This window comes from Heteronotia binoei, chromosome 1, assembly GCF_032191835.1.
Source record: "Heteronotia binoei isolate CCM8104 ecotype False Entrance Well chromosome 1, APGP_CSIRO_Hbin_v1, whole genome shotgun sequence".
In the NCBI taxonomy this organism is placed as follows: domain Eukaryota; kingdom Metazoa; phylum Chordata; class Lepidosauria; order Squamata; family Gekkonidae; genus Heteronotia; species Heteronotia binoei.
In genome coordinates this window covers 203043855-203067546 of record NC_083223.1, presented here as the reverse complement: position 1 = coordinate 203067546, position 23692 = coordinate 203043855, and the positions used below count along the sequence as shown (strand labels likewise).

At 39.9% G+C, this 23692-nt stretch overlaps 1 protein-coding gene across 7 annotated transcripts in view; it reads right to left on the bottom strand.

The window, feature by feature from the left end:
* ESRRG (estrogen related receptor gamma) overlaps nucleotides 1–23692 on the bottom strand; it is an 817641-nt gene that overhangs the window by 9923 nt on the left and 784026 nt on the right. For all 7 annotated transcript variants that reach the window (XM_060246714.1, XM_060246723.1, XM_060246761.1 and 4 more), the window contains one exon: nucleotides 8253–8522. In XM_060246714.1, coding sequence (XP_060102697.1) covers nucleotides 8253–8522 — 270 coding nt within the window. The remainder of the gene's footprint in view (nucleotides 1–8252; nucleotides 8523–23692) is intronic.

Here is a 23692-nt window from a genome sequence, read left to right as displayed (position 1 = left end):
AGTACATTGAGATTAATATCAATTGCAACTTCTTCATTTTATTACTTGGGGTTATGATACTGGTTGCATTGCTCTTGTGCTCTCTTGCATAACCCTGTCCCTCATGCTTGTACCTTTAATCCTCAGTTAGGAGCAGCGGATCTCCTGGTTTGGAAGCCCTCCCCCACTGAAAATGACAGGGAGAGGGAAAAATGCACTGGGCACTCCATTATACCCTATGGCAGGGGTGGCCAAACTTGTTTAATGTAAGAGCCACATAGAATAAACATTGGATGTTTGAGAGCTGCAAGACATGAACAAATATCGCACACACAACTTTATTAAAACTCTTAATATTTCATTTGCACAGAAAGATAAAACATAAATGTATGCATTTTATTCCCAGCTTTTATATTTTAAAACGTCTCCTAGTATAGCTGTGTTGTTTTACAAAAAAAAAAAGCTGGGAACAACAGTCCCCATAAGACCAGTATAGAGAAAAATTAGGGAATTATTTTTTGGCACAATTGGGAGAAGGGAACAGATATATATATATAATTATAATCTTATATTGTTTTGAATTGTCTGTTAGTCACCCTGAGTCTGCTTGCAGAGAGGGCAGGATAGAAAATTAAAGTAATAAATAAAAAAATAAAATACAGTTAGTAAATACAGCTACTATAAGAGCTATGAAACTAAAGGGGGAACCCTTCACAGCCCTCTTTAATTCCATCTCTCCTTCCAGTGGCTTCCTCAACTCTTACACTCTCTTTCCCCACTCTAGGTCTTCAGGCAACCCCTATGATGGAGGAGAAGAGCTTGCGAGCCTGCCTATTTCCCCTTCCTTCCTGACTTGACATATAACAGAAATAGTCGCCTACCTATAGGTCAGTACTTAGAGGCTGACTGAAGTCCCAATGCTAAGCACACTTACTTGAGAGCAAGCTTGCATTAAGTTCCTCCTCAACCTCCAGAAGTCACATAATAAGTGTGAAAGAGCTGCTTGTGGCTCCTGAACCACAGTTTGCCCATCCCTGCCCCATGGAGACCGGTCCCCATAGGGTATAATGGAGAATTGATTTGAGGGTATCTGGGCTCATGGGGGGTGTTTTTTGAGGTAGAGACACAAAATTTTCAGCATATTATTTGGGGTCAATCCTCACCCCACCCCCCCACCCCAGTTTCAAAATAATTAGACCAGGAGGTCCTATTCTATGAGCCCCAAAAGGAGGTGCCTAACTCTCTGCCTAGAGAGATCCTTTTCTGTTGCAATCTTATGCCAGCAAGTAACATTTTTGTGTTGTTTCTACATGTGTATTTTAGTTTAGTTTTAATTTTAACTCTCTCTCTCTGGCTTTAATAGGTTTTAGACCTGTTTTATTGAGCATTTTTTAAATCTATTAGTTACCTTGGTGAGGGCAGAAAGGTGAGCTATAAACTTTGTGAACAAATAAGTAAAACACAGAGATTTGTGAAACTATCTCTCCCCTTACATTTTATTAAGCTTCCTATAGTTCTTCTAATTTTCCTCAAGATTTCTACAGGTAGAGACTGATCAAGAGGTGTATTGACAATTTGAGGTATATTGACAATTCTGGTCAATACACCTCAAAAAAGATATTATAGCATTGGAAAAGGTGCAGAAAAGGGCAACTAGAATGATTAATGGGTTGCAACACTTTCCCTATGAAGAAAGGTTAAAACACTTGGGGCTCTTTAGCTTGGAGAAATGACGACTGAAGTGTGACATGATAGAGGTTTACAAGATTATGCATGGGATACAGAAGGTAGAGAAAGAAGTACTTTTCTCCCTTTCTCACAATACAAGAACTCATGGGCACTCAATGAAATTGCTGAGTAGTTGGGTTAGAATGGATAAAAGAAATTACTTCTTCACCCAGGGAGCGATTAACACATGGAATTCGCTACCACGGGAGGTGGTGGCAGCTTCAAGCATAGACAGGTTCAAGAGGGGATTGGATAAACATATGGAGTAGGGGTCCATCAGTGGCTATTAGCCACAGGGTATTGATGGAACTCTATGTCTGGGGCAGTGACGCTCTGTATTCTTGGTGCTTGGGGGGGGGGGCAACAGTGGGAGAGCTTCTAGTGTCCTGGCTCCACTGGTGGACCTCCTGATGGCACCTGGGTTTTTTGATCACTGTGTGACAGAGTATTGGTCTGGATGAGCCATTGGCCTGATCCAACATGGCTTCTCTTATGTTCTTATGTGTTTCTTCTGAGCAGTTCCCTACAAATAATCTTCACATTTTTCTTGAAGTAAAACATTACAGTCTAAAATTAGGTGCTTTCTGCATTTGTTAGGAATGCAGGCACAGGAAGGGGCTCTGGAGTTCAAAGGGTGCATAAAAAGAAGACAGTCTAAAACCTGAATATATTATTTAATATTACAGAACTGTGATGAAGCAAAACCTCAGCCTATAAATGGATAATTAAAGGGGAACATTACAAAGGACAGCTGATATGTAGAGATTATGGAGTGAAGTCTAGCTCATATCTGCACCAATCTGATCTGTGTCTAAAAATATGATGCAAGTTGTATTCTCTCAACTGCTTGTTAATTTAGAAGGAATATTTTGGACACAGATATTTAATTTCACATTTTGAACAGACTGTTAGATAAAATACCAACATGCAAAAGTGGGTTTTAATGCCAAGCCCTGCACTAGAGATATTGCTACTAGAAATCAAAGTTAGCAATGGTATTCCTGGTCCCCTAAATACACACAGGGAAATTCATGGGCCAAGGTGATGATTCTTATCAGAAACTGAAGACTCATAGGATGGTCTCAGGTAAAGAGCAAGATCTTTCTGAGAATTTTGCCATCACCAGCCAGATACAAGGCCACTTTAAATTGTATCTTAATCTATCACTAGCCAAAACAGTCTTTATTCAATAGAGCTAGCTATTTCTAATTTAATGTATTTCATAATGATGGAAGCAGAAGACAGCAAACATGTGGCCAGAGTTTTGCAAATGTTGAAGATAACAGAAACCACACAAGGTACTTCAATAGCAACAAAGAGAATGGAGATAAGAAAAGACACACACAAAAATGGATCCTATGAACTAGATCCTGAAAAATGGAAGTTCTCATACCTTTCCCTACATATTGTCAAAGAATTTGGGGTTGGGTCTCTTATGAAATGAGCACTAAGCTCAAGCTCTTTGAGTTGGCCCTCTTTATGATCTTAAACATACTCTTTATGAAATTGCCTACAAGAACTCTTTCTGAAAGTAGCCATGCTCTTAGGAAATGAGCTCTAAGCTATTCAGCACTATCATGCATTCATATTGCTAGCAGGGCAGCAGAAAAAAAACTAGGGTAAAGTTGAGAGTCTTTTAAGGACAAGAATCTCCCTATATGGTACAGTCCTTATATGGTATGGCAGGAAACAAGATGGAGGAAGCCTGCTAAGTGGGTGAAAGACCAGAGTGAACTGGGGACAAGCTGAGCTCCAATTGTTTACATTTGGCTGTAAAATTGTTTACATCAAAAGCACAGATGTGACCCAGTAGATCTGATATGAGATCCTTGGAGCCTTTATAAGCTGTGAATTTTTGGGCACAAGCTGCTGATCTGCACCAGAGAGCATCGCCTTTGTGTCAGATCATGCCAATCTAATTGGAACTTAGACTCTTGGGTTGTTCTGCAGAGACAGTTTCTCTGCTGAACAACCAAAGAGGAGAAACAGCCTTTGCTGATTTTAAATCATCTTCTGTTTGAGATCTCAAACATAGAGAAAATGCTCAGACTTAGAATCTAGAGCATAGCATCTACTAAGACTTGGGACTTTGATTTTAAATGGGGAAATGTGACTAATACGGGGAAGTCCCTGTTGGCACTTATATTTTTCATTATCGCTTTATTGTATGTTATGCTTTATGCTTGATTTTTTTTCTGTGTAACTGTTTTCTGTTTTGTTTTCTATCCATATATTTTAAGCATTGTATCTAAAGGAGAAACTGAAATGTACTAAGTTTTTCTAACTGCTTTGTTTTCTATCCACTTGAAGCCTTATGTCTAAAGAAGAAACTTGGAGTCTAATAAATAGTTTGCTTTTCTAAACATGGACTCTAAGAAAGTTTATCCACGAGGTCTTAAAAACTTATTAGTGAGTATGTATTAGCCTTCTGATAACTGCAGGTTGTTTTTGTTCCTGGAGGTTGATTTTGTGCTGTTGGGGTACAAAAGAAATCCCCTAACACATATATCAGTCCTCTCTGATTCACAGAATGGGCTTTGCATTGGGAAATACCTGGGGATTTGGGGGATGGAGATCAGTTGTAATAGCAGGAGATCTCCATGCCCAACCTGGAGGCTGACAACCCAAAATGGTACTATCAGGCTGGTAAGACCTTTTAAAAATCCATGTGGCACTCACTAGAAGTTGCAGTCAGCAAGGAGGATGGTGTGAAATTGCCTCTTCTCCTGACAGTAAAATTTCTGTTGGTGTAGTAGAGAGGATAATTTAATCCACTTTTCAATCTCAGATTCTTGGTTGTCTCATCCCACAAACTTTGGCAACACCTTAATCTTTTTTACCAGGCTGACAGCTCACCAGAAGCAGCTTTACTGCCCTGCTGTATATGGCATTTCCTAATTGATACCAAGGAGCACTTAATGACAGCATGAAGAAACATACCAAATACTATTTATTAAGCTGCAACCAATTCAGTTGCCTGTATGCTTAAAGTAATCACTACATACATGCTTTGGGAAATATTCAGAGGAATTATTTTTCTTTGAAAGTGAACAAAGAACTCATTGGTGCCAAACTGATTCTTATGCTGCAGTTAGTATTTCCTCCAAAATACCAGACCAGGATCTTATACTGGGGTGGTCAAACTGCGGTTCAGGAGCCACATGTGGCTCTTTCACACATATGATGTGGCTCCTGGAGGTTGAGGAGGAATTGAACGCAAGCTTACTCTCAAGAAAGTGTGCTTAGCATTGGAACATCAGTCAGCCTCTAAGTACTGACCTATAGGTAGGTGACTATTTCTGCCATAAGTCAAGTCAAGTCGGCAAGGAGGGGGAAATAGGCAGGCTCACAAGCTCTTCTCCTCCACCACAGAGACCTAGAGTGGGGAAAGAGAGCACAAGAGTTGAGGGAACCACTGGAAGGAGAGACAGGATTAAAGAGGGCTGCACAGGGTTCCCCCTTTAGTTTCATAGCTCTTATTTACTAACGAAGTCAAGGGCAAAGAAAGATGCATAATGATGCAAACGGTGGTCAGTGATTTATATGGTATATATCTGTTTCCTTCTCACACTGGTGCCAAAAAATAATTCCCTAACTTTTCTCTATGCTGGTTTTATGAGGATTATTATTCCTTGCTTTTTTTTAAAGTCTCCTTCTAGTATAGTTGTGTTATAAAATAAAGTTGTGTGTGTGATATTTGTTCATGTCTTGCGGCTCTCAACCATCCAATGTTTATTCTATGTTGCTCTTATGTTAAACAAATTTGGCCACTCCTGTCCTGTATTATACACTGCCAATATTTTTTGAACTGTGTAAGCTCAACAACTGCCATTTTATTAAGGGCAAGAAGAGTTAGCAACAATGGTGGTTTACTATTGATTACTTATGTCTATGTTTCTTTATATACTTTTTCCCACTGTAAAGTACCATCAAGTCATAGCAGATTTATGGTGACCGTGTAGAGTTTTCAAGGCAAGAAACATAAAGAGGTGATTTGCCATTGCCTGCCTCTGCATTGCAACCTTCAAGGACTAATCATGGCTGAACCTTGCTTAGATTCCAAGATCTGAGGGAGATCAGTCTAGCCTGGGCTACTCACCTCAGGGCCCAAAGCAACTTACATGAAAATATAAAACAAAACATAAAAACTGACATGAAAGAGAAAATTAGAGCATTCTTTTGAGTGGAGCTGAGTCTGGGCATGAAGGGGAGTTGCCTGTTCTGCTCTCCTCCTTCTGATGTCCTCAGCAAAGGCAGGTAGAGGGAGGGGGGCTCAGATATTGCTGTGATGTTTCAAGATCTATTTACTGAGAAGCAAAGAAGAATGCTGCTATGATTTTGGATCCAAGGATTGTTGATAATGCCTGCCCTTGTGCATAGAAGCAATTATCTTTGGAAAACACTGCATATTGGGACAAACTGGAAAACTACCCAGTCCCCAGTAGCCCAGCAGACTGATTTCTATAGGGCTTCAAAAGCCAGGGATATGCCTGTCCTGGACATTAGTTTTATCTGACTTTTCAACTGAATAGGAGATGCCTGAAAAGGCATGGGGTTGGAGATTTTGTGAGAATACATTTGAATTTCTAATCTAGATCTGAGCTGCTTTGCTGTTTCAATCTCTGGATGGACTGGAGTTATAGTACCAGTGGTACCCTGCCCATATTAATGTAGAATAGTCCTATATGTTTATGCATGGGTAGAATGAGGAAGGAGGGAGGCACTAAAGTTACCATTAAATCAGTTCACTGATTTAGAGCACAAAAGAGCATTAATTATTATTGAATCAAGCCAGATGTTTATGCTAAGCTGATAATTTCAATGAATGTCATATTAAATCTCTGTAGGTCAGACTGAAATAATGTCTCTATCACCTCCAAATACACAGATGTAAGCTGCTTTAGAAAATGTTTTTAAAATAATGTTTTTATATAATGCATACCTAATTTCTAGCTTTGTCAATCTCACTTTAACAGTAACTTTAAAAGATTGTGACAATAATAAGGACATGATATGTTGGTCAATTACATATTATCTTGCTTGAAGCAAAACTCTCCTTGTTGCAAATAAAATTATCTTGCAAACTAAATAAGAATTCGTAATGACCATAAAGACCATACTATGTATCATAACAAAACCTGCATTCATCTACTTCAGTGGGGGATTGAATTTATATTTATTAAAAGTGATGTTTTATTTTGCTTTTTTGTGAAAGAATTAAAGCCCCAATTAAAAATGTAAACTGCTAGATCCCATTATGAAGACAAATAGGAAAGTACAACTTCATTGTTGAAAACAATTTTCCTCCTATCAATCTGAGGATTCATGCATCAATACTGTAGATGAACTGTTAATTACAAAATCAATTAAAAAATTATTTCTAAAAACAGTCACGCACCCTGGCTCTCGGGGGGGCAATTTGGGCAGAAGGTCTCATCTCACTAGAACCGCGCCAAATCACAAGTCGTCATCCACAAGTAAGCAAAAGCAATCTGGTTTTTCATTTTTCAGCGCGGCTGAGCCCAGCCTGAGATTGATCGTCACATATGGCCCCAGAAAACAAACTGTCAATACCTTGAATGCTGCAGAATTTGAACAAATAGCCGTCCACCCATTCAAGCCACTCATTGCATCCCATTTAACAGATTTTATTGACAGTTTCCTTCTTGTAATTAAAGGGAAAACTACTGGCCAGCAACCAAGATAAAGTTCAAAGATAGGGTCAAAACAAAAGCAGATGGAGGGGCACGGTGTGACTGTCAATGGTACATAGCATCAGAGCATGTTATTGACACACAGGTATCTAATGATCAGCACGTCATTAAAGAGGGATCTATCATGAACTTTATGCAAATGCTAAAAGGGACTTAAGACCACAATAAAGCATTAGGGAGGCACAAAAGAAAAAACAACAAAGAACAAATGATTTTTACTTATCAGACACTAGCTTACTGCTTCAGCACTTTTAAGTTCAAATGCAGAGAAGATTCCTTTCTTGATTTCTTAACCCTTTCCAAACAAGTAATTCCTATCAGTTAAATGTCAACCATAAAAATCAAAAGTCATATGGTGAAGAAGAGACCCTGTAAGATTAAACAGTGATTTGCTCCTTTCCCTGACAAAACCTGAGTTCACCTTACTTACTGGGTTCACTACGTTTAGTAGCTGGATTGAAGCAGATCATATATTACATTTAGTCATGGTCCCATCCATTCTATTGGGGTTTAGTGAACTGATTAGACTTATCTGGATTATGAAATGGATTTAGCAGAGCAACATTTATGTTTATTGAAAAGCATAATTGCTTTTAATACAGTCCAAATTTCTGGTGTCTTTTAACAAAATTAGAAACCTGTGCAGCAAATGGTTATAACCATAAAGATCTTCCCTTAATTTGAACTACCATGCTACTAGCCGTTCAGCATCTCCTGCAGTACTATGATTAAAAATTACTTATTCCTAATGTCTTGTTTAGAAATCATCATGCAGAAGATATTAGGGGAAAGGGGGGAAAATGACATGAGCCATCATGCCAATCTGCCAACCTGAATTAGCAAGCGCGATAGCTTTGAGGGTGACAAACTCTTCCTTCTCCAGCTTCATACTCTTGTATTTTTTTACCAGTTGCAGGATGGCATTGTTGAGGTCAAGAAGGCCTGCTAATTTGGACTGATCTTCATCCATAATATAATCTTCAGCATAGACAAGCTCATCTTCAAAAGAAAGTGATCTGTATACAACTCCCAGAATCAAAATCTCCATCCAAGCACTCTGCAGAAGGCTCATCTGGTCAGCAAGCGATAAAGTGGAAAATCCTAAACCGGGAGGAGAAGTACACAGAAAAATAATTAAAATGGTTCAGGATCATCATAATTCTGCTTTATGTTTCTTTTCTGCTTGTTATCATTATGTAAGTTTATAAATCTGTATGCATGTACTGCAGTCTTCCTGAACTCCAAATAATCACAAAAATTTCATCAAGAAAATTTAAATTTACATATCTTTGTTTTTTATAAGGGGGGAGGGGCTTTATAGCAACGTAAAAGGACTCACATTTTTAATCTTGTCAGGAATGGAGAAATACGTATTACAACATCTAGAAAGATACTGAAATCATTCTGACCCAATGGCTTTGAAGTTGCATTTTGACAATAGTCATCATAGCTGGTAAAAGGAATACCAATGATGTCAGATTCTATTTCAGAAATGGTTGTGCTGGTAGTGAGATTTTGAAAAAAAGAAGAATGAAAACATTTCTGCAGGAGAAGAGTCTGTACCTTAATAGAATTAAGGTGATGATCACAACAAGCAAAGTGCTTTTTGAACTTTAACCTCAGCAGAAACTGAAGCAAGACCTACCCTCTTCAGAAAAGACACTAATTACTTCTGTAATGGCTTCTGTGTGTACTACGGTTTCTGAAATAACAGGATGGCACATTAAAGTGCCAAGTGAATAGTAATCACACCATCATTTTTGAGAGAGAGAAAAGAGGGAGAGAGTGAAAATTTAATAATGCTTCTTAATGAATTTAAGTTTTGCTTTTGTTCCCCTCCCCTTCCTTCCTAATAGGATCACAAAGGGCAAACATTTCCACTGTCATACCTTTTCAGGCTCCTGTTTACAGTAGCTGTTAATTTATTATCTCCAACGGCTATTATCCCCCAATCATGTAAGACACCACAGAACACTGTGAGAAGCAAGGATTTCCTGGCCTGTTGGTGAAACGTTGTGGTTTGCCAATTGGCACCAGCCACCACAAGTACTTAATAAAATCATCAAAGGGGATTAGTCAAGCTTTTCTTAAGGGGGTCTTAAAGACATGGCTCAAAGCTTTCGGTTAGTTGTTTATGGAGCTGCTTACATGTGCTTTGACAAGGATCCTGCATGAAGAACAGTTTCCTTTAGCTACTCCTTTGACTTTATCTACATTTCCCTCCTCTTTTGAAGGCCCAGAACTTAGAAGAGAATAATGTTAAATGGAAAAACAAAAGGGATTTGTGTGTGGTGGGGGGAGACATCATCACACTCTTAGGCATCAGATTCATACCATCATACTGCTTTGATACAAACCTAAAATCAAACAAAACAAAAAGAGAAATGCTTATGCCTCAACTTTTTTTTTTAAAAAAAATCTTTATTATTTTAATATGTTGCCTTTGTGCCCTGGAGGTGGATATTTTAATTGGTTCAAAACAAAACTAACACAGTGTTCACAAAGTAAAAAAGAAAAGCCTTTCAAAAAGATGACAGTGGGTAATTTAATAGCCCTCACTGGAAATGGAAGGAAATGGAACAGAAATAATAATTTGAAAGGGTCTAAAGAGGAATGCATATTTTCAATTAGCTCCAGGATTTCTGTCCTCTCCCTCTCTCAAGAACCAGTTTTTCTGCAACAGCAGATGGGCAGAGAATGTAGCCTGCAGCAGTGTCCTGTAACGGCCCCAGTCTCCCTCCCTCCCAGACACTGCTGTTAGTAAATAGATTTACACATTCTCCAATCTCCACACATCTTTCTGCCGAATAATTAAAAGGAGGATGATTAGTTTATTGAGTGGAAGGAGGAACTTTTTTATTGAGGTCCATCCACGATTTTTATCAGGGCCAGCACTTTTACGGTTGTCATGAGGGTGCAGGCATCCAATTTTTCTTATCTGCCTGATTAATACAAATGCTGTTTCAGGACGCATTAATTAACAGATACAAATCTACGTTCTCATGGAAGGATCAATACAGAGAAGAAAAGAGGCATCAATGTGAATTTAGTGCTGATGATGGAGAAGGCACTCTATTGACATTTACGTGCACGGAAACTTTAAAGTTGCAGCACAGCCCCTTTGTCCCTATGATTTACAAAGTAACAATTTTAACTATAACAATGTTTCCCACACTTCTGAGGTGTCCAATTAAGCAAAAGGCAATAAAATCCCACTTGATCACAAAAGAAGTTTAATTTGCAATCATTTTGTTTCTATTTTTCCCTACCAGAAGGCTCCTAACTTCCTCCTTTTATGTAATTTTTTATCTTTTTAAATTACAGTGTGGTATCACAATGACAGTGGGAGACAATGAAGAAGAACATTCCAAACCAGGGCACCATATATTTATAAGGGATGCTTTATAAGGGGGTATTTCTCCCTGTGTTCTCCACAATACTTTAGTTCCACAGATTTCACAGAATAGCTCCATTCCCCCCACCCACAGGTAACTTATTTATACCTAAGTAGGAATAGGGCATATAAATAACAAATTCTGAATTTAGCAGGGGGTGGGGGAGCAGCATTAGCTACCATCCCTGTCTTCATAAAACATTGTTCCATATCCATTGTATACAAAGCAAAGGACAAAAGGCAGAATTCTCAATATACGTATTTTCCCTGTACATTCAGTGTAGCCGTAAAAAAATAAAAAACCTGAAGGGAGACAGGCAGTTGATTATTGGAACAAGTAAAACAATAATTTTGTAACACTGTGATTTTATAACAGTCACAGTATTTGATGTCTAGTTTGCAAATGTCTAAAACTTGATTTGTTAGAATATTTCTGATAATCCAGATACTTTCATTGAATGTACACAGATCTGAATACAAATGATAATGCCTACATTTATAACCAATCCTATTTATTGTAAAACTGAATATGCTGTCTTGAACAAATTAAACATAATAATAAACCACCATGATGTATCATGCTGGACAAGGATTGGAGAGGGGGGAACATCATTTTCGTATGTCATTACTTTTTTCATATACAAGGGCAAAACTTTGAAATTCCAGTCTGTCTATATATATGCATTTCCTGCTATACTGACTATTTAATGTTTTCCATCTCCTTGCCCCAGATCAGAAAGTTGCTGCCTTGCCTAAACTTTTATGTTCTGTATTATGCAGTGAAACCTTGATCCTTGGTGTTTGGCAGGTCATATTTTTAAATGCTCGACTATATTATGGCTTTAAAAAACCCCACTCCAATTGTTGTGCGTTTGTTTGGGGTTTTTTCCCCTCCAGCACCCTCCAATCCAACGCATACTGGTGACAACTTTGATCTCTCTACGCATCTTTCTGCATGTCAGTGCCATTTAATGTATCCAAGGCATTTTGCTAGCAGAATGACTCCATCCCTTGACCTGCAGTTAAACAGCATGTTTATCTGTGAGACAGTGTGCTCCAAATAAACCAGAGGACAGTGGGGAATAACGTCATTTGGAAGGATTGAAAAGCTTCTCAAGAGTCAGGTACCCCCGAGGTAATAGGCTTGAAGGAAGCATATTCTGTGCCAAACCTCCTGCCATCTTCTACTTGAAGCTCATGTACTTGACAATGACGCCATAGGCACTTGTCAAGACTTTCCTTCCCCCTCCCCTGATTTACTTTTTTTTTCCCTGGCAAACTGATGCACTTTGCAGTCAACTTACAAAAAAGGCTAAGCATTTGAAAGTGTGAAGGGCAAAAAATATCTGACGGCTAGTCTTCAAAAATACACTTTCATTTCACAAAGCATAAATGTTTGTTTCCTAAGCCCAGTGTTGACAGAAGTAGGCTGCAGTGCAGGCATAAGAACTTAACCCCTGCTAGGCATTCTCTTCCGTGCCATTTCCATATTGCTGAATGCAAGGCATTGTAAATTTACCTAGCTTCTTGTACTAGTCACAAACAATGGCATGGTTTTACTGGTTGCTCCCCCAAACCCCATTCATGCTCAGAGTTCCTTTCAGTCCTACACAGAACACAATGTCTCACTCATGGCAGAGATTTTGGAACAGACTAACACTGCAATTAGAATTATGCCTTAATGATTCACGCAAACACTAACTATGCGTTGAGAAGGGGCTAACTGTGAAACTGAATAGTTTGCTTGATTCTCCTTTTCCCCATTTGTCCAGAAAATTAATGCTCACACAAAGTGAGGAATAAATGGATAACAAAGCTCTCGGCGTTTTGCTGCCAACTGGAAATTTTGCAGTTTCTATTCAAGTGAAATGAGTTCAAAGCTACAGGTTTTCTTGCACATGCAGCAGTCTCTTAAGGCAGCCAATGTAGACACCATTGCTCTGGCAATTATTTTACACATAGTGCACATTGCCAGGCTAAGTAGCCTAAATTGTTTACATTCCCAAAGATGCTTTTCTATAGTTCACTTGGGAAGACTTCACTAATGCTAAGGGCACATCTGTGGTTCATCCACAATGCCCTCAGCACACGTTTTTGTCATGCTGTTACTACATAGCTGGCAAAGTTTCTGTCAGGAAGCTAGGAAGGCTTGCCAGCTACTGTTTGCACTGCCTCTGCACTTCCAATTTTTCCCCAGGCACAGCTTGCCTCCGTCTGGGATCTGGTACTCTATGAAGGGTTGAAGACCCAGTACTCTATTTGTTGTTATTGTAAATAACATATGCAGGGGTGGCCACCAGTAGCTCTCCAGATTTTTTTTGCCTACAACTCCCATCAGCCCCAGCCATTAGCAATGTTGGCCGAGGCTGATGGGAGTTGTAGGCAAAAAACATCTGGAGAGCTACCGTTGGCCACCCTGACATATGCTACTAGTTTTAGCGTGTAGTGCTCAAAGCCTCTTGTATGCAAAGGCATCTAGGTCTCTTGTATAAAGGGAAATTCTCCATGTGAGCATACAGAGTGTGCATTGTAGACACCAAGCATTCTCCCCTGGCCATAAAATAGAAAGGAAGACACTCCTGTGTTGGAGGTACTCTGGGATCAAGCCATCCAGATAATGCTAAGAACACTTAGCTCCCTTCCTAATTAACAGTGGACTAGTTTGTACCTCCAGATGGGACATCAGATACTAATTTGCAGATAAAACACTGCATATAGTACTGTCATATGACATCAAATACCATGCACTTTAAATGAAAGGACTCCCTTTTCCTATAATGCTCTGTCTACATCACTGTAAGATTTGCTTATGTGCCCTTGAGAAGTGGAAATTAGCAACAGAGCTTTCTCGGTGGTGAGTCCCTTGTTATTGAATGTTCTTCCCCTTAAAGTTCAATTGCTGTCTTTTTTTGGCTTTCAGGCACAGTGTTTTTAGATAAAGTGTTTGTCTATTTTTTATATTTTGGACCCCTCCCTATGGCCTATCTTCTGTCAATCTTTTTATTGCCGATTTTACTGATTATTGGCTTATTGATGAGAATTTGTTGGAATTTTCAATTAATTGTTTAAAACTAATTGTATAATTTATTTTATTTTTGATGTTAAGTACCTTGGGCAAGATTTTTGAAAAGCTGAGACAGAAATATTCTAAAAAAATATCTAAATAAATTCACATTCACTGATTCATTTGTCCAGCAATCAATTGACATGTATGCGTGTATGAACAAGTGTCAATGTCTTCACAGAACGGAAAGATCAAAATTTGGAAGCTATTATCTTGCAATTTTTGCAAAACACATTTTTTTTTAAATGCTTTAAATATATGGTTACATATTTATAAATTACAAATTACAAATAAATAAATAAATAAGGTATTTAAGGAGTTGCAATTTTAAACAAACTTTGACCTCCTACAGATGTTGCAGATATCTTGTAATGTTAGAGCCCAATTTATACATGATCTAGCCACTTGGGCTGAATTTACAAATGTAGCTTAAAGCACTTTCCCCATGCTGTTTGCATTCACATGTGAAAATGTAAAGGTATTTTTAAAAATGATACCCATGCTGGAACACTGATTTGTTTCAAGTTTTGCTTTACAACACATATACATTTCATGCTTTCCCCCCACCTCCACACCATCTCTCTTGTGCTGGTATAAAGCAGTCTTGGTAAGGATACAGCATGCAGAAGCCATTTCTATAGAACAAAAAGTTCCACAGAAATCCAGGGCTTCTGTAACAAGTAACTGCTGTGGTTGTGAGTTTCTAGGTGGGGCCTGTAGATCTTTGGAAAATACAACAGATCTTAAGACTACATTGATTAGTTCCATTGGAGAAAATGGCTGCTTTGGAGGGTAGACTCTATGACATTATACTCTGCTGAGTTCCCTCCCTTCCCTAAACCCTGCCTCCTCAGTCTTCACCCTCATGATATACAGGAATTTCCCTACCTGAAGTTGGCATCCCTGGTGCCTATGTAAAACCAATAATTTTGTTAGGTATCATTCTTTATCATGGGGGGATATAGATGTAAGCCTCCCCTTTACAAAGTCACATTTAATTGTACAAGTAGGGTTGCCAACCTCAAGGGGGCTTCTCCTCCCCATGAACCAGCTGGCCAGTGGGGGAAACTCCTCCTCCCCATGAACCAGCTGGCCAGTGGGGGAAACTCCTCCCCCAAACAGGAACATTGCTGTGTGATGCCCCCAATGTGATTATTTTACTGACATCATCACACTGGGAACATTGCATGGGGATGCTCTGGTTTTGGGCAACTCTATGGTTTAAGTCCAATTTAACCATAGAGTTTGCCCCCAAACCAGCGCATCCCCCTCACAACATCCTCACCCACCCAAGGAATATTGCCTAAATCCCCCTGCCAGACTGGCAAAGGGACTTGGCAACTCTAGGTATAAGTACCAGATCCTCTTTTGTGACTGATCATCCTATATTTCAACAATTATGGTACCATTTTTTCTAGAAAGCACACTGGACTTATGCAGTTTCATATATGAAATAAACAAACAGTCTCTTTACATGTATGATTTCTGTGTTGAGAAATGGACCTAACCAAGTCAAAAATCAAAATATGGTAATCTGTGAGTTTGAACACAACACTACAACATCCAGAGTAGTTTCTATCTCATTTTGCACTAGGCTTAACACTTTCACTGTACTGTTCCCTGTAAAACACCCAACTATAAGTCAGTGGAAAGTCAGTTCAGAACACCCATCTATTTCTTATATTATTTGCTTCATTTAGACCTCACCTTTATCCCCAATGGGGATTCCTCCATTTTATCCTAACAATAATTCTATGAGGTAGGCTAGGTAGTCAGAGAGTCACTGGCCCAAGGACACCCAGCAAGTGTCCATGGCAGAGTGAGGATGTGAACATGGGTCCTCCAGATCCTAGCCTCACACTCTGTTACACCATGCTGGCTGTGCTTCTTCTTCTTGAGACAGTGCACAATGACGAGATGATGGAGGACAGCCTGTACGCAAACCAGAGTCATGATATCTCCATCTCCCTCCCTCTTTTCATTTCCAACTTTGAAATGAGCCAACCACTCATTATAGTACTATGAGGTTGGTTCTAGGAAAAAAGCCCAAAGAAAAAAACCCCACAAACATAAATGCTCACAGGAAAAAAGCCCCCATGGAAACATGCCCACATGGAAAAAAACCCACATGGAAAAAGTCCATACTGAAAGAAACCCACATGGAATTGGGTTGCCAAGTCCAATTCAAGAAACTTTGGTGGCGGAGCAGGAGACATTGGGGGTTGAGCCAGGAGCAAGGTTGTGACAAGCACAATTGAACTCCAAAGGGAGTTCTGGCCATCACATCTAGAGGGACCACGCTCCATTTAAATGCCTTCCCTCCATAGGAAATAATGAAGGATAGGGGCACCTTCTTTTGGGGCTCATAGAATTGGACCCCCTGGTCCAATCCTTTTGAAATTTGGAGAGTATTTTGGGGAGAGGGACTGGATGCTATGCTGCAAATTTGGTGCATCTACCTCAAAACACAGCCCCCTCCCAGAGTCTGAGAAACCCGTGGATCAATTCTCCATCATACCATTTTTTTTAATTAATTCCAACTATGTTTATTGATTTCTTCCTTCCAGATACTTGCCAGAATCAGTCCTGCTTAGCTTCAGATCTATGAGGCCTTAACTACTTCTGCTGTTTAAGAAAGAGAAGCTATCACAGAGCAGGCAGTAATTTGCCTAACCCAAAAATCATACATTTTGACATTCCTGAAAAGTATAGGCAACTGATACTTCTCGATTCTAGTGTGGAAAAATCCAGACAGAATTCTGGCTTTAGGTGATAGAGATGTTATGCTTGAATTAAACAAAGATACCATCTATGGCAGGGGTGGCCAGCAGTAGCTCTCCAGATGTTTTTTGCCTACAACTCCCATCAGCCCCAGCCAGCATGGCCAATGGCTGGGGCTGATGGGAGTTGAAGGCAAAAAACATCTGGAGAGCTACCGCTGGCCACCCCTGATCTATGGAGATGACACCTTAGATAAAGTGCCAAATATGTTTTACCAACTGTACACATGGTATACCAAGGTGGGTAATTCATATCCACCGTGTATTTACATTTTACTTCAAAAAAAGAACACGGGGACCTATAATAGAATGTTTGAAATAATGAAGCTATTGATCTGTCACCTCAAAAGTTTTTAATGAATTTTGAGAAGGCTTGTATGAATGCAGTGAGAATTGCCTTTCCACACGCTGGTCAAAGGGTGTTATTTTCACCTGTGTCAGAGTCTCATTAGGAAAACCAACAGTGTTGGCTTGAAAACTGAATATGAAACTAATATGAACATAAAAATTACACTGAAATCTCTTGCTGCATGATGTGAGAACTGTTTTTGATGAGCTTGCTGCCACATTTCCAGATGAAGACAGCTACGATGCTTTTCGACATATATTGAGGGTGCAGCAGGTAGAGAACCTCAGTTTCCTATAAGAATATGGAACCATCATGATGCAACCCTGGAATGGTCACCAAAGACTATAAACTCTTGTGAGGGATTTCACAATGCTCTTAATTCCTTGTTCCATTTCAGTCATCCCAGTCTCTATTCGAAGGACTGCAGAGGGACCTGCTTATCACAAACTAACATTGGCTAATGCACGGGCAGGTCACTTAGAGGTGAAAAAAGAGGAAATATGAGGCACTACATGACATGGTTGCCACTTCTGTGCGGCAATATGAGCGGGTGGAAAATAAACTTAGTTGCTTAAAGAGACTGGCTAATTTGCAATGAAGAATTATATCTGAGTAATTATGATTGTTGTTAAATAATTGTTGCTTTTACTATTAGGGTTAGATAGTCTTTTGTTGTGGTCACTGGGTGTACCACAATGTATTAACATTAAAAAGTCTGAAAAATTGTAAATTAATAAAGTTATAGTATTTAATTTTATTTAAATATATTTCTATGTAGAGTTTAATTTCTGTTATTATTGTTTTTCCTTCTTAATAAAGCTCAATGATGACAAAATGGTCACTTCTAGTTGCATGTGAATATGACATATTTTAATCCTAAAATAACAATATAAAAATAACAAAATGGTCACTTTTTATTGCATGCGAATATGACTTATTTTAATCCTAAAATAATAACAAAATATTATTAATGGTTATCCACAATTATAAACATCTATGGTGCTTTACATATTCTTCCATGGAGTTTTTTTTCCTATGTGGGCTTCTTTCAGTATGGACTTTTACTATAACTTGAAATAAATAAGAACTGATCCCAGCATTTGATATTTTGGTTTGACCTATGTTTTTAAAATGATTCTGAAGTCTGAAGAACATAGTCAGGTGTGCAAGGCTATCCTTTTGGAATTTATCTAATCAGGTGTTGCAAAAAAAAAATGTTATAACAAACTACAGGAAATACAGAGTATCCCTTCAGCTTGGGATGCCAGCCTCAAGGTGGGACCTGGGGATCTCCAGACTACAGAGATCAATTTCCCTTGATAAAGTAGATGCTTTGGAAAGTGAACTTTATGGCATTGTACTCCACTGAGGTACCTGTTCTCTCCAGGCTCCACCCCCAAAACTCCAGAAGTTTCCAAACCTGGATTCAGCAATTCTAACTTCTCTTCCCCTGCCAGTGTCTAGGGGAACCTGGCAACCCTACCTTCAGCTCCTCTCACTACCAGACTGGAAGGGACTTATCAGTATTAACAGCCACACCGTTGCAGCAGCACTCCGTGTCTCTGGAAGGAGCCCTAACCAGGAGAACAAATTGTTTCCAGTCGCTCTGTGTGATACCCATCTCGACCATGGAGTGGAAGAAGCTGCGCCGCCAGGAGCTGTCCAGGCAAATGGTTTTCAGCCTTGACCAGGAATCCATCTCAGGAGGCTAACACCACCAGCAGCTAGCTTCCTGCAGTGCCAGACTCCATTACAGCGAAGCGGGAGGCCCACGTAGTCAACAGATGTCACCTGTGCATAAGAGCCATCAAGCTTATCTTAGGCGTGGACCCTGTCAGACCGCCTAAGCCTTTGTCCAACGGAACTCAAGACAAAGAATGGTGCCAATAGAAGATTGAAGAGGAGGAAGAACATCTTCACCCAGAGCCAAGTCCATTGTATAGACCGTGTGTTACCTAGGTAGCAATTTGGCCATCTATTGTCACCTTTTTAGATAAGTTTGATAGACTTAAATACCCCCACCTTAACAGTTTTTTTCCCCATTCTTTCCCTTAACGGTCACCCTGGAGCCTCCCAACCTGGCCCATTGTTACCTGGAAGTCCAATCAGGTAACCAGGGCCCAAGCTTGTTCATTGGCCAGTTATGGGCACCCAATTAGGTGCCACCAATTAACTTGCTATTGGCTACTGCAGAAGTCCAGCCCTTATGGTCACTGCAGAGCCTCCCCTTTTTCTGAGGTCATGTACCAGCTGACCACTGTCAGCCACCCCTGTACCTCCCATCCCCTAAGGGTTCAAGGTAGTCCTTATAACCTGTGACCCAGCTCCTCACAGGTGTGCATCTAGCAGTACCCCAGTTCCGTGTCTAGATACATCCCCGATTCTTGACCAGTTGAGGGTCCCCTCCCCCTAGTCCTCGTTCGTCACCATTGGAGCCTTCCTTGAAGACTACGATTGGTAATTATCACCGTTTGTCAATCCTTGTGTTATCTCTGAATCTTAGGACTGTATGTGTGTTTTATGAGTTTATTGTCTTGTATGTATGCCTATATTTTTCTGGAATAAATTTTAATTGTTTTTACTTAATTAGTGTCCCTGGTAAATTTAAGCAATAATTTCTGGACGTGTATCCTGTATACATAGATTAAAAAATCCTGTTTAATCCAGGTACCCACCTGTCAATTCCCCAACCTTGTTTTGAGGGCATTTCGGCTTACACTCTGCTTACTGGATCTTACTTCAATTTTGGCCCTGTATAGTAATGTAACAAATAAATTATCTGGATCTGCCAACATCACACACTAGATGACGTGGCCTGTCACAGAGTGGTAAAGCTGCAGTACTGCAGTCGGAGCCCTCTGCTCACGACCTGAGTTCGATCCCAGCAGAAGCTGGTTCAGGTAGCTGGCTCTAGGTTGACTCAGCCTTCCATCCTTCCAAGGTCGGTAAAATGAGGACCCAGCTTGCTGGGGGGAAAGTGTAGATGACTGGGGAAGGAAATGGCAAACCACCCCATAAAAAGTCTGCTGTGAAAACGTGAAAGCAACGTCACCCCAGAGTCGAAAACGACTGTTGCTTGCACAGGGGACTAACTTTTTACCTTTTTATAGACTGCAAAACCTTTTGTCATGAGAAAACAATTAGCCTCAAAGGTGCCATAAGTTGTTTTGTTGCTTTGGTAGTAACATGGCTACAACTGGAATTTGTATTTACATGATCACACTGCCATCACCTGAAAGTATGGTTTAGATCAATGGGTCAGGAGCATCCTGCTTTCAGATACACGGAAAGTCTGCAGTTCAGGCGTTACACGTTGGGGACACACATAAATCTATTTTAAATCATATCTTTAAAAAAGCAAAATAAAACCCCCTTCCTCCAATTGCTGTGCCTACCATGCATTCCACATGGCTTCAGAAGCCATTTGTATCCTGGCTCATTTTCCCTATTTCTTATTTAAACACATTAACATTTCCTTCACCTCTGTTTTATGCAAGTTTGAATAAAATATACATGATTTGTTTATAAAAGTCACAAAGGGCCAAGGATTCCAACCATAAGCACTTTCCCAGCAAATCCCACTGACAGGATGGCAAGTGCCATGAAACAGATTGAGAAACCTGGGCCTTTTTCTGGCTGCTGTGCTACTTTCAACAAGAGCAGAGAGATGGTGTGGCCATACAAATGCATTCACACTGCATGTCCATCTCAATCCATTAAGAACAATGGATTCTCAGTAAGCAAATAGCCACTTGTCAGAAGTATTTGCAACACTGGATTCATTCAGCAAGACTAAGTAAGTGAAGTTCACAGCAATTTTAAAGCAGCAAATTAGATATTTACAAACAGTGACAATGCTGCTTGTCTAGCATGACCTTTCACTCAGGCTGTACATGAAGGTATTAATGCAATTTAAATGCCAGTTAGAAATATTTTAGGGGTTACTTTCACCTTCTTATCAAGCCTTATGTAACAACCTTAAAGAGGAACAATTTAAGCTTGTCATTTTTTTTTCACAAAAAGGCCTCTATCTCTGAGGTAATCAACTGGCAATTCCAACTGATCTTGTCATTTAAAAATCTGAAGACTTGTGTCCTAAAAAGAAATCTCACCAACTGCCAGTTAGCTTTTATTTCCTCCTACAGATTTTGTAATCTTTCTTTCCCCCCCGCCCCACCAGACTAAACAATGTAATTTAAAATGCAGTTTAGAAATGTAATACAGATACAATACCCAGAAGCACTATTTAGAAGAGAGCATGGAGGGGGGGGGGGAATTCCCTCCTTCTCCTAGGGCTGCGAACTCCAGTTTGGGGGAATTCTTGGAGATTTGGGGCAGAGATTAAAGGACAGAGAATGAGTAGGGGAGGGAGATCAGCAGGGATGTGATGCAAGAATGAAGCTGCCATTATCTCCAGGGGAACTGATCTCTGTAGTATGGAGATCAGTTGTGATTCCAGGAGAACTGAAAGCCTCATCCGGAGCTTGACAACCCTATCCTCCACTGATGTTCCAAACCTCATGTTGTTATTCCTCAGATCCACCTACACTTTTGGATACTACAAGATATAAGACAAAGAAAATACTCTTAAACGTCATTGTCATTTTGAAGTTTTAACTTGATATATCCAAGGAGGGTATTAGTTTGAATCTTGCTCACAGTACACTGAAACTAGCAGTAGTGCCCCTGAAAACATCCGTGTTTTTTTCTATTGCTGTTTTCCTGTTAATCTTCAGCAAATGAGTGATGTTGTCTTAATATGATCAATACAGAAAATAATACGTGCAAGAAAGGGTATTTTCCTCTGAGGTCCTTACTTCTACCTTGAAGACTCACTGACAAGAGCTTGAATGTTTTAAACAGATAGAAGGAAAAAATGTAGGTTTGCATTGTTAATCATAAGGCAATATTAAAAAAAAAAACTGGAGGAAAATGTAACAGTCAAAAAGACATGATATAGATAAGTGGTTCTCAACTAGTGGGAAGAAAAACTTAAGTGGGCCTCAGGGTATTCATAACGATTCCTAAGAATTTGATTTCCCTCAGTCCATATCACTACCTACAAATGGAATGTCTCCTGCTGACTCTGCTTGCCACAGATTATCCACCTGTGACTTTCCAGCATGCTACTAGTAGTCAGAGCCAGTACTAGGGTGCTGGTAGCCTTGCACCACCTCAACTTCCTGCCCGTTGCATGCCCTCCCCCACACCTGCTGCCGCATCATGCTGCCCAGCCTCCCCCATCGGAAAGGGCCAGACAGCTCCTCCGCAGCCTCCCTCCCTCAGTGGTGGTGGGAGGAAGCTCATCCAGCAGCTGACCAAGGAGCTGAGAGCTCCTTCCCTTCGCCCAACCTCTTGCCTTGCTGGCCAGGTGCTTTTATTTGCAGCTTCCCCAGCGCAGCCAGGAAAGCCATGCTGGCAGCTCAGCAACCTGCGAGGAAAGGTTGGGGGCAGGAGGGGGAGTCTGGTGCCTGGACCTGCTAGTAGTGACAAGATTCCTGACCCTTTTCAAACTTCCTTTGTATTCCATTTTAGTAACTGGTTGCTAATTGATTTTTTCCTGTCATTTCAGGCAGACTCATTTTAGAAACCAGCTGCTAGTAGGATTTACCTGTTCATACAAACCCTCTCACATCAGGTTAGCAAAGTTTGGCCAAGCCACTTCTGAGGGAAACTGCTTCCTTCCATTTTCAGCCCCTTCACTGTGTGTCTGAATCACTGTGATCAATGCATCTCAATGGTTCCATGGTAACACTTCAGTGTTGTAGCAGTTTAGCACTAGAGTGCTCACATTAGAACATTTTTAAAAAGTCTGAGGAAGATCACATGGCAGAGACAGCTCATTAATGGAAAGAAATTTGTTGTATGAAACCCCCATCCTTGATCACTTTACTCAAAATCAAGTCAACAATGAATAACATCTGGTTTAAAATGGTAATGTGAAAAGGGCCTTCTGTAAACATATAAATATCTTCAGGACAAAGTAGGGGTTTTGTTTCTATCATGGTAGGACTCAGGTTCTTTGATAAAGTGATCAGTGGGACATAAGATATCAAAGGCTGTATACACTGTGTACAGTGATGGAATTGGGAGGTATGGGACATTAAGAATCATGCAACTCTGAAGAAAATGGCATGACTATTACATAGCTCTGAAATACTTTGGTATCTGAATTGGAAGCTTGAAAATATAAGACTTGTATAGAAAGGCAGGGCTAAACAGCTACAAATAACTAAATACATTTTAAATGTTTATTTTTCATAGGCATGTTACTGCATACTGTTTGGATGAGCAACCTGATACATCTGTTGGAAGTCCAACTCTGCTAAAAATGAAACGTCAAATAGATTCCTGACTTGTCTTGTTGACAACTTCCTTTTCCAGAAAGTGAAGAAGGAAATAAGGTGATCTGCTATCTTAGACTTGATTCTCACCAATAGGGAAGAATTGATTGAAGAAGTGGGCACCCTGTGCAGTAGTGACCATGTGATTTTGGAATTTACAGTCTTAGGGAAGGAAAAAGCTATACATACTCAGACTTATAGGTTGGACTTCAGAAAGGCAAACTCTGACAAACTTAGAACGATGCTGGGTAAAATCCCATGGTCAAAAATACTTAGGAAGAAGGGGGTTCAAGAGGGGTGGGAATTTCTTAAAAGTGAAATACTGAAAGCGCAATCCCAG